General features: G+C 53.3%; 1 protein-coding gene across 1 annotated transcript; it reads left to right on the top strand.

Annotated features, from left to right (window-relative positions):
* Positions 1–2,419: 2,419 nt before the first annotated feature.
* NGA_2073400 (protein-s-isoprenylcysteine o-methyltransferase-like protein) lies at positions 2,420–2,733 on the top strand (the record flags this gene model as incomplete). The annotated part of the gene is made up of 2 exons (XM_005855314.1): positions 2,420–2,526; positions 2,691–2,733. Coding segments are annotated over 2 exons (150 nt in total), but the record flags the coding sequence as incomplete, so codon positions are not given.
* Between the last annotated feature and the right edge of the window lie 7,629 nt (positions 2,734–10,362).

The following is a 10,362-nucleotide window of genomic DNA, read 5'->3' as shown; positions in this document are numbered from 1 at the left end:
GTCCACAAACCACAAGTCAAATAATGCCTGTTCCTGCGGCCGAGGAAAAGAAAAGGTGAGAAATACACTACGAAGCAGCTTACGTCAGATTGAGCACCCTTTTCCCCCTTTTTTGTGCGCCTGACGGATTCCCCGAATGAGAAGAGTCAGAAGTCTTACCTCCTTTCTCAGAACCATTCAGCTTTTGCCCATAGCAATGTTGTAACCATCCGTATCTCACCAAGCATGCAACGATTGTCTGACGAAAATCATTTATCACCCCTCTATCTTCTCCCCAGCTTGGGCAATCAAGCTTTTAAAGCTGGCAATTACGCGAAAGCCATCGAACATTACTCGGAGGCCTTGAAACTCGACGCGACCGCACACACGTACTGGTCGAATCGAAGTGCTTCCTACGCGGGCCTTGGAGACTGGGAGAACGCTGCAAACGATGCCGCAGAGTGTGTGAAAGCCAATAAAAAATTTGTCAAGGGCTATTTCCGCTTGGCTTTGGCGCAGAAAAATCTGCAACGGTACGACCAAGCATTGGACACGATCATGAAGGGCTTGGGCATTGATTTTGGAAACAGCGACTTGAAAAGCATGAAGAAAGAGATAGAGGATGCGGTGCGACTACAGAAAGTCGCCTCGTATGTGGAGACGGCCAAGCAGCAGTTCGCAAGCAGAGACTACGGTGCCTGCCTGAGCACCATCGAAAGCGGGCTGCGCATCGACGCCGGGAACGCTGCTTTGGTGGCTTTGAAGGGAAAGGTTCAGCCCCTGTGGGAACAGAAGGAGAGGGCGCGAAAGGCGGGTTTGAGTCCCGTCGAGAAAATGAAAGAAGAGGGAGATGCCCTTTACAAGGACGCCAACTTCGAGGCGGCCATCGCGCAGTATAGCAAGACCCTGGACAAGATGGACGACCAGACCTCCGATTTCGCCATGAAAGTCCTGTCGAATCGGGCAGCCTGCCACAAGCAGCTCTCCAACTTTGACGGAGTCATATCGGACTGCACGTCCGTGCTGGAGGTGCGCCCGGATGACGTGAAGTCTCTCTTGCGGCGGGCACAGGCCTTCGAGGCAGTGGAACGGTACAAGATGGCGCTGCAGGACGTGCGAACGCTTTTGGCACTGCCGGCCGATGTGGTGGGCCCTTCGAACACTTCGGTGGGTGCTTTCAAAGGATGGAGGGGAATCTACAAGGACGGCTATGCGCCTGTTTTTCGGGCCATGACCCTAGTGGTGCCTGTGCAACGATTCGGCTGTTTCAGTCGGTCGTGCCGTAACGTCATCGTGTCCATTCCCTCACGACGGTCGCTATCTTCTTTTTTTCTCATGTTCGCCTTCACTTGCAACTTACAGATCGCTAACGGGTTGCAGCATCGACTGAACCGGGTAATTCAAAAGCTGCGTGACGGTTGAAACATGCGTCTGGCGCCCGGGAATCCTTCCCGAATCTCTCCCCCCAACAATAGCCTCCTCTTTATTTTAATGTGCTCTCTATCTCGGAGAACCTCCATCGTACGCCTTATGCCATAATTTTGAAGCAACGTTTCGCGTTTCGTACCGAAAAAAAATGCCCAACTTACCGGTGAAGAGATTGGTAATAATCGCGAAGTCGGAAAAGAAGAAATTCACAGAATCTGGCAAGACGACGAAGTTTCCTTGTCTATCGCGAAGGGATTTGCGGGAACGTAGTCGATTCGTCTTACTCGTGATCGTGACGCTGGGTGGGTCTTGTTGGTCTTCGTCGTGTGAGCAGGAGCGACATGAAAACTGGGGTGGGCCATTAAATTCACTTGCAGCGCATCAAAAATGAGCTCACACATGAATCTTTTTTATCAAAATAACAAGAAATTCTGACAAGAATTTCCGCTGATGATGATGGTGCTCTGGCGCAACCCCACTGAACCTCTCGGCCTGGTGGAGGAACGGTTTCAAGGAAGGTTATACTCGCGTTCACACTGAAGGCCGAAGATAGTATTATTCGTGTTTCACCTAGAAGATCACGATCCTCTTCGTCATGCAATGCTTATAACCTGTGTCCTCTGGAGTTTGTGGTTCTAAGTGCAGCAAGGCATTGTGTCCGGAGTGGATGCTCGCCTTGTTGAACTTTTTTCGGCGACGCAAGCCCCGAGCAGAACTCTGTGCGCAATGTGGCCTCGATCTGGTGCCGCCCTGGACGAAGGGCGATGTATGCAAGCGCGAGCAGCTAATTCGACACGTTACACATATGACTCATATTCTAAAGGTTCCGGATGTTGTCCATCGACCGACTGCAAAAATGCTTGGATTTTAATTTTCCCGCTGCAGCCGCCAATCCTGCTTTCCATACCAATAGGGGTGTGGGTCGCATAGGCCTGGCTGGATTTCTTCTCGGAGGGCTTTGGGGAGCGCATTTGGTCCTCTTCTTTGCTGCTTTACTCGGCAATGACAACAAGCTATGGCTGGTGCGGTGGAGCGCATACATGGTCTCCCTGTTTTGCTTCCATTTCATGGAGTTTTTGAGTACAGCACTTTACAAACCTGAGTCTGTTACATATGATTGTGAGTATTATAAGATTTTGCGTCACCATGCATGCTGAACAAGACATTCTTGATTTTTGGCATCCTTTAGATACCTTAAAACCGAAAATGCGTTGTGGCCTCCGTGCTTTGTCATTCGTGCTTAAGGTATAACTTATCAGTCCCAACATCCTTACACTCGACAGCCTACATGATAAATCACTCCAAGGAATATACTGTTGCAGCATTGGCCGCATGGGCCGAATTCTGGCTGGAGCTTTGGTTTTTCCCGGACCTCAAGATTTCTGGCTCTTTTACCTGCCTTCTTGGTCTGCTCTTTCTTGTTGGAGGACAAGCCTGTCGGATCGTTGCCATGCACACGGCCCGGGGTCACTTTTCGCACACAATCATGGAAACGCGACAAAAGGACCATCAACTTGTGACGCATGGCATTTATCGCTTTCTCCGACATCCTTCCTATTGTGGATGGTTCTGGTGGGTGGTCGGCACTCAAATTCTTCTGTGCAACCCTCTTTGCGCACTTATTTATGCTTTGGTGAGCTGGCGCTTCTTCGCAGCAAGAATAAAGTACGAAGAGGGGACTTTGAAAACTTTTTACCCTCAAGAGTATCCAAGCTACTGTCGGCAGACGGTGGTAGGGATCCCCTTCATTTCATGATGGGCATGCTGAATAAGAGATGAGAAGCGCAAAGCGGGAGCGCCAAAAAAGCCATGCGGCGATGCACCAGCGCGATATCAACATCTGTCATGTTTTGTGGGATGCTTCATACGACGTTCAGAGAAAGGATCAATCGGGAAAAGACCGCCCACTCAGCACCTTGCCTTTTTCTTGCCTGCGTCTGGCTCTTCGCTCGTTTTGTAATTATTTTCTTTCATTCATCCAAAATTCTTTCCAATGCCTCTATCTCCCCCACATCCTTAACCAACAATCTTTTCCAACACCATCCCTCCTCCCCTTCCGCTGCGTCTTCCCTCTTCATGCGGCGCAATACCAACACCTCCAGACACTTCAGTCCGCCCTCCGCGTCCGTCCTTCCTTGCACCTTTGCCGGAGCCCCCTGCTTATCCTCCCCTTCTCGCACATCCCACAAAACGCGTGCACCAAATCGAGCCAGTTGTCCGGCCCGCATTTTGGCCAACTCGCCCGCGCGTGCCTCCAGCCTGCCGGTGATAATCTCCGCGTGCTCCCCCACGCACACAGCCCGATACTCCTGCACCACTCCCGAGGGCTCCGTCGCAAAGATGCAGGGTCGGGCCTGTAATTTGCCGAAGCGGGAGCTCGATGCTGTGTCAACACCCCCAACCACGCAGGACACGCCGTAAGGCCGTTGAGCGCGTACAAAAGTGTTCCGGTGCTGTAAATCTGGAGGCGGAAACCTGGGACATAAGCATCACAAAGGAAAACATTCGGCTACTCCAGTCGTTACCCTGTACCGTCGTCACTCCCTCGTACCTCCGATGAAATACGCAATGTCCTTCACGCCAGGCAGCTCCGCGTATTTCAAGCGATAGTTTTCCGCAAACAACCTTGTCCTGTCCAACAGCCGTCGTCCATCCGCCGCAAGCCCAGCAAATCCCATGTATGTACCTTGTTGAATTTCGCCCACTTTTTCCCAGGCAATACCGGGTTCCTCCAAGGCGGAGGCCCGCCGTCGCTCCACACACAAGGCTAGGGCGTCCTGATTATTGCTCACGGCCACCACTGGGTTCCCACGCCGAGCAGCAAGTTCTGCATATTGCACCTAGTAATGAGTTGCGTGACCAAAGGATCCCAAGTCAAGGTAATAATAGTAAAAGGTAATAAATAATAAGGAGCGTATGGGCACTTGCTTGAGCATGCAGTCATAATCCTGTGTTGAGGCTTACGACATAAAATGAAAAACCTTTTACCTGATAGATACGGCCCTCCGGTGAAAAGTGCTGCAGATTTCGGTCATATAGACGAGCTTCTTCCTGACCCATAGATGACTGGGCACGTTGCACAAGGCAGCAGAAGCCGAGGAACCCGAAGGTCACTGAAGCATGAAATCGGTACCGTTTCCTCCCTCGGACAGGCATCGGTGCGGCTCGCAGGGGCCCTGTCATTTTGCCTGTCACGGTGATGGACGCGCATACGTGAAGTATTGTTTGCAAAACGAACTCAGCAAAAAAAAATCGAGCCTGCACCGGTGAAAATAAAGCGTGCTTCCTCATAACAACAAGCGAAGAGGAAGGAAGAGGAACGTAGATGGCGTCACTTTGCTTCGTAAGGCTCAGTGCTGTTTTCTCTGCTTTTCCTACATCAACTACATCCCCACTCAGCATTCTCTGCTAAGCTTGTATTCTCCTGAGAAGAATCGACCTGAAATCAACATTTTGCTCCTGTAGATTTCCTGGTTACAATTTAACCTCCCCGCCCCATCACTACTACTGTTTGACGGCTTTCTCATGACGTGCCTCTATCACATCGACCGTGTGCATGTAGTGAGCGCCTAAGCATATCCTAGCATATAAGTATTCCTGTGGCTTAAGAGCCAGCAAGGCGATCGATCCCTGTAATGGGCGCTGTGCATTACGTGGGACCCCATATCTCAGCGCAAATAAATTCCAAGCTGACCGTCTGGTGTATTGCTCCTTGTTTTTCCCGCCTTTCATCTACAAAATGTTGCACATACCATTCGAAGTTCTATTGTTGTCACACTGAGTTCATCAAACCCGTCTTTTTCCCTTGTATGCTATTGCTCCACTCAACATTCAATGCTCTCCCAGCCTCTTTGCGATCATAGCTTCCAGCTTCTCAATATCAGCCGCGAAGCCCCTTATTCCTTCCGCAAGCTTATCTGTGGCCATTGCATCGGCATTCATGGCAAACCTAAAAGCTTTTTCGTTCATGTGCAGCTTTGGACCTCCGTAAACAGCGGCGGCCTTGCTAGCCTCCAGCACCCGCGGCAGTGGGTCGTGGCAATCCTTCAGCTCGTCCAAGAGGCCCGGGCTGATGGTCAGCCGGTCGCAGCCTGCCAACGCCGTGATCTCCCCCTTGTTGCGGAAAGACGCCCCCATCACGATCGTCTCGTAGCCGTACTTCTTGTAGTACCCGTAGATCTGACGCACGGACTGCACGCCCGGGTCCTCCTCCGCGTCCGCGAACGTCTTCCCCGTTTCCTTCTTCCACCAGTCTAAGATACGGCCTACAAAGGGGGAGACCAACGTCGCGCCCGCTTCCGCCGCTGCCACAGCTTGCGCGAGGCTGAAGAGGAGGGTGAGGTTCGTCTTGACGCCCTCTTGTTCCAGGGCCTCCGCGGCCTTGATCCCTTCCCAAGTGGAGGCGATCTTGATCAGGATCCTCTCCTTGGAGATGCCCAGCTCTTTGTACATGCCGATGATGCGCCGGGCCCTGGCCAGAGTTTGATCCGTGTCAAAGGAGAGGCGGGCGTCTACCTCTGTGCTTACATACCCGGGCACGATTTTGGTGATCTCTGCCCCGAAATTTACAGCAAGGCGGTCCATGGTTGCTGCTAAACGCTCGCTATCAGAATGCGAGGCGGGAAGGGCCTTCCCATAAGCCACGGCATCGTTAACAAGGGAAAGGTACTGCGGGAGCGAGGCGGCTTTGAAGATGAGAGACGGGTTCGTAGTCGCATCCGTCGGCTTGAGGCGCTTGATCGCCTCCACGTCGCCCGTGTCGCAGACCAAGGTGGTAAGCTCTCCTAGAGCTGTAAATTGGTCCACATGCTTTGCTTTCTTGGGAGCTGACATGATTTTGCTTACGCCCCCCAAAAATGGCAGCGAAATCGTTCCTCAGAGCAGAACCAGAACAGAAGATTCCTCGATCCAATTTCTCGGGCCTGGAAGGCGGAAGAGGACGTAACTTTCAACAAGATAGCGTCTTGGGAAGACAAGTTCTCGCAGGGGCAACCTCCTCGATTCTAAGAGTCTGTGGACAAAAGCATAATCGTCAGTTGTTCGAGCGTACTCATTACGGATCATCTTCCTTCTGTTCATGCAGCCATCGTGAAACCGCGATGGACAGGCGATAACATCACGGAAGAGGAAGCAAGCTCGCCCAGATGCCGCTGATGAGCGCTTTTCCGAGGAAAGGAAAAGAGTGACTAGCATGAACACGCAGTGCGTTACCCAGGGCAAGCCAACAACCTGCCAGAGCAGGCATCGTGCCCGAAGGTCTGGCGTCCAGCACCACAAGACACGTCCTCCCAGCAGTCCATTTGGCATGTGCCGGAGTCCGAACTAACCTAGAGCCCCGGGCGAGGGTTTACATCCCACAGACTGTGATAGCTTCTCGCCGCCTGCGTCGCTCTCGGCCCTCCGTGGGTGGTCGAGGGCGAGAAGTGAAGCACCACGGGCGTGTGCATGGGGGCTTGGTACCAGGTAGGGATGGCCACACGTCTTTAGTGTTGGATGGAAGGCCATGACCCTAGTGTCAGAAATGGTGGTTGTTTTGGGTGCTTATTTCGTCTGCCAGACTTGGTAACCAACCATTCTCAGCACTGCCGCAGAGAAGGAGGGCGGGGGCGAAAGAGGGCTTATTTTCTTGGTGTCTACCAGGTTCTTTACTTGAGTAGGAGTCTTGTTTTGGCATACTGCATATAAATGTGCCACTGTGCATGGAAGGATAAAGGGGCTGTCTCGCGTTTGGATGCAGTGCCTCGTACAGCCTCGAGAGGCTTCGCCTTACGCCGCGACCCATGTTTCTACTTTTTCTCGCAATCGCACAGCCTTTATCTCCGCAGCACCTGGCTCGGGACGATGGCAGACAAGAAGAACAATCCCATGCGGGAGCTTGTGGTACGTTGCGCGGGCGGGTGTCGAATAAAAGTTAGAAGGGGGGCCATGGAGGCGGGGAGCGGAGGGGGCCTGGAAATGGACACGCTGCGTCTTTCTTTCAAGCGTGTGACCGCATGGAGAATGTTGAATGAAAAAACATGACGTGAATTTATTGGGTTTTGGGTGGCGTGGGAATAGACTGAGTGGGCATCGGCATCTTCGTTGAAATTGATGCGTGAAGTCTTGAAAGAGCTTCAGATATTCGTGTTCGGGAGATGTAAAGATTTATGTATATATCTTTACATTGACCCATTTTTTGAGCATCGTGGAAGAACCTGACTCATCGCGCGTCTCATGTTGAGCTCGAATATGCGTCAGAGGAGCTCCACAATGGAAAGTGACGGAGGCTGTGAGGGACGGGTCAGCATGCGTCGCTCATGCATCCGAGCGTCCCTCCTTGCCTTCCCTCTTCCCTTCTTAGGTGGAGAAATTGATCCTGAATTGTTGTGTAGGTGAATCCGGCGATCGCTTGACGCGTGCGGCCAAGGTTTTGGAGCAGCTTTCCGGGCAGACCCCGGTGTACTCGAAGGCCCGCTACACGGTCAGGTCCTTCGGGATCCGGCGTAACGAGAAAATCTCCGTGCACGTGACTCTGCGAGGGGATAAGGCCAACGAGATTCTGGACCGCGGCTTGAAGGTGAAGGAGTACGAGCTTAAGAAGAAGAACTTTTCGCAGAACGGGAACTTCGGTGAGGCATTGGATGGTGTTGGGATGGTTTTTGGTTGTCGTTTGACAGACACGGTATGCGGGTGGGCACAGCGTGCGTGATATTTTTCGTTCGCTTAGCGCTTTTTCCTTTCGCCCCTGACAGGTTTCGGGATCACTGAGCATATCGACTTGGGGCTGAAATATGACCCCTCCACTGGCATCTACGGGATGGATTTCTACGTGGTCCTAGGCCGCAAGGGATTCCGGGTGGGACGCAGAAAGTTGAAGGTGGGCCGCGTGGGAGCCCCCCACCGGGTCACGCAGAAGGATGCGATTGACTGGTTCCAGCAGAAATTCGAAGGGATCGGTAGGTGTGGGCGTAGAACAAGGGCAGGGGATGGTGCGCAAAGGAAGGATTTCGCCGTTTTCTCACTTTCCCTTGCCGTCCAATGACCATGCGAACAGTGTTGGGCTAGAAGGAAGAGAGCTGTTTCAAGTACAGCAGACCTGGACAATCGCGCGGGAAAGGAGACGAGATGGACGGTATCGCGCTTTATGAGTTAATGGTGATCGCGTTTCCCGCGTGGAAGGAAGGAGGCGGAGATTGTCATGGCTTACCCCTGTCACAGAAACCGAAGCTGTGCGGGAGCGTGGGTGGGGGGACATGCTGTGAAGTAGTGGAGACAGCCTCAAGTGACAGACAAAGAAAAAGATATCACCGTTCTCAACTCAGAGGCATTCCTGATAAAAGGCTTCGACCAGGCGTGCGAGCTGCAGCTGGGTGGCTTTGGCTACTTGTTTTTCTTTATTCGATTACATTGGGCATGTGGATTCTTTCCGCACGAAGTGCTTTGTACATTTTGTCTAGGCGCCTAGGTGCCCCTGCACTTCCTCCTTTCCATCTTTTCCCACTCATGTCTTTATTGCGGCGCTATTCCCAGCCCTGGGGGGTTTCATTCCACCCTTTTTCCCTCCCACTTTTCCCTCTGCTAGATCATACTGCGCTTGATCTCGACAATGCTGACAGTAAAATTTGTAATAACTGCGCTCGTGGAGCCGCGGCGACTGCCTCCCCACGGTCTTACCACCCTCTTTCCCGGCCTCCGGCGCACTACCATGCCGCTCCACCGCCAGACAGCAGATATCGTGGTAGAAGTGCTTACACGAGAAGACATGGAGCTCCCGCACGTCCACCGACTCCGGCGCCCGCGGAGGGAGATCAGGAGGGGGTTTGGCGGGCGATGGCCCGGCAAAAGGCTCCAGGCATCCTTGGCATCGGCTCTGAGGGATGTCTACTCGGACAGCTCGTCGTTGGGCGTGGTGAAAGCGCCGGGTCGCGGCCACGTAGTCGTGTTCTGCCACCCGCCGAGACTCCTCGTGCAAGGTGCGCTCGAAGCGATACGACGCCACGATGTTCAATAGCTTTGGCTGCAGCCCCCGGATGCGCATGGCATCGGGGATGTCCTCCACTAAGGACCGGGCTAGATCCACGTTGTAATTCCCAGCATGCCGGAGCAAGCCCGCTAGAAAGCGCGGGTGCTGCAACGAATGGGCGGTCAGCTCCCGCCACAATCCCTTGTCGTGTCGGTCCACAAATTCGATGGCACGCCGGACGCTGCGGATTTCAACGAGAAGGAGACGGAGGGCCTCTTTATTGTGGCCAATACGACTAAGAATGTAAACAATCTCATCGTATAAGGGGGGCTGGCGGCGCTCGCACGCTGCCAGGGCCGTTTCGAGGCGGACATGGTTGCTCCACATCAGGAAAGAAAGAAGGTCCGAGGTGTAAGCGGGTTCGGCAACGCCGTCTTCCTCATCGCTTGCGTTCTCACCCGACCCGTGAGCCCCGCTGTCCTTGATTTTCACCGTGTCTTCATCCTTGGCGTTGGTGTGGGAGCGTTCGGGCGCAGGACAGAAAGGAGGGGCGGCTGCGGCTGTGTGGAGATATAGTGTGAAGCCATGTGCGATGAATCATCTTCAAATCACACGTTTCCCTACGATTCTCCTGCAGCAAGACCTATTCCCGCCATGAAATCGCACTTCCCCGTTCTCTCTCACGTACCGTACAGCTCTACTTGCAAGACATGAAATTGGGCGAACTCTGGATGGTTGTAATGGTCAGGTAGCCGCCTGAAGAGCAGATCCAAGTACCACAACACAAGGGAGGGAGAGGCCGAAGCATGCGATGATTGCGGATGGCTCGCCAGCGCGGTGGACGGGACGGCGCCTTCTCCCTCACCTCCCCGTTCCTCCAGCTGGAGCTGCCGCACCACGGATGCCACCGGCAAGCGATCCACGTACCGTACGAGCAGATCGGCGGCCTTGGAACGGTCCATTTTCACCAAGAGCGACACCCGTTCCGCCGCGGCGTCGAAGAAGTTGTGCTC

Source organism: Nannochloropsis gaditana (assembly GCF_000240725.1).
Source record: "Nannochloropsis gaditana CCMP526 unplaced genomic scaffold scaffold227, whole genome shotgun sequence".
NCBI classification, from domain to species: domain Eukaryota; class Eustigmatophyceae; order Eustigmatales; family Monodopsidaceae; genus Microchloropsis; species Microchloropsis gaditana.
This window is presented reverse-complemented; position numbering and strand designations above follow the sequence as displayed.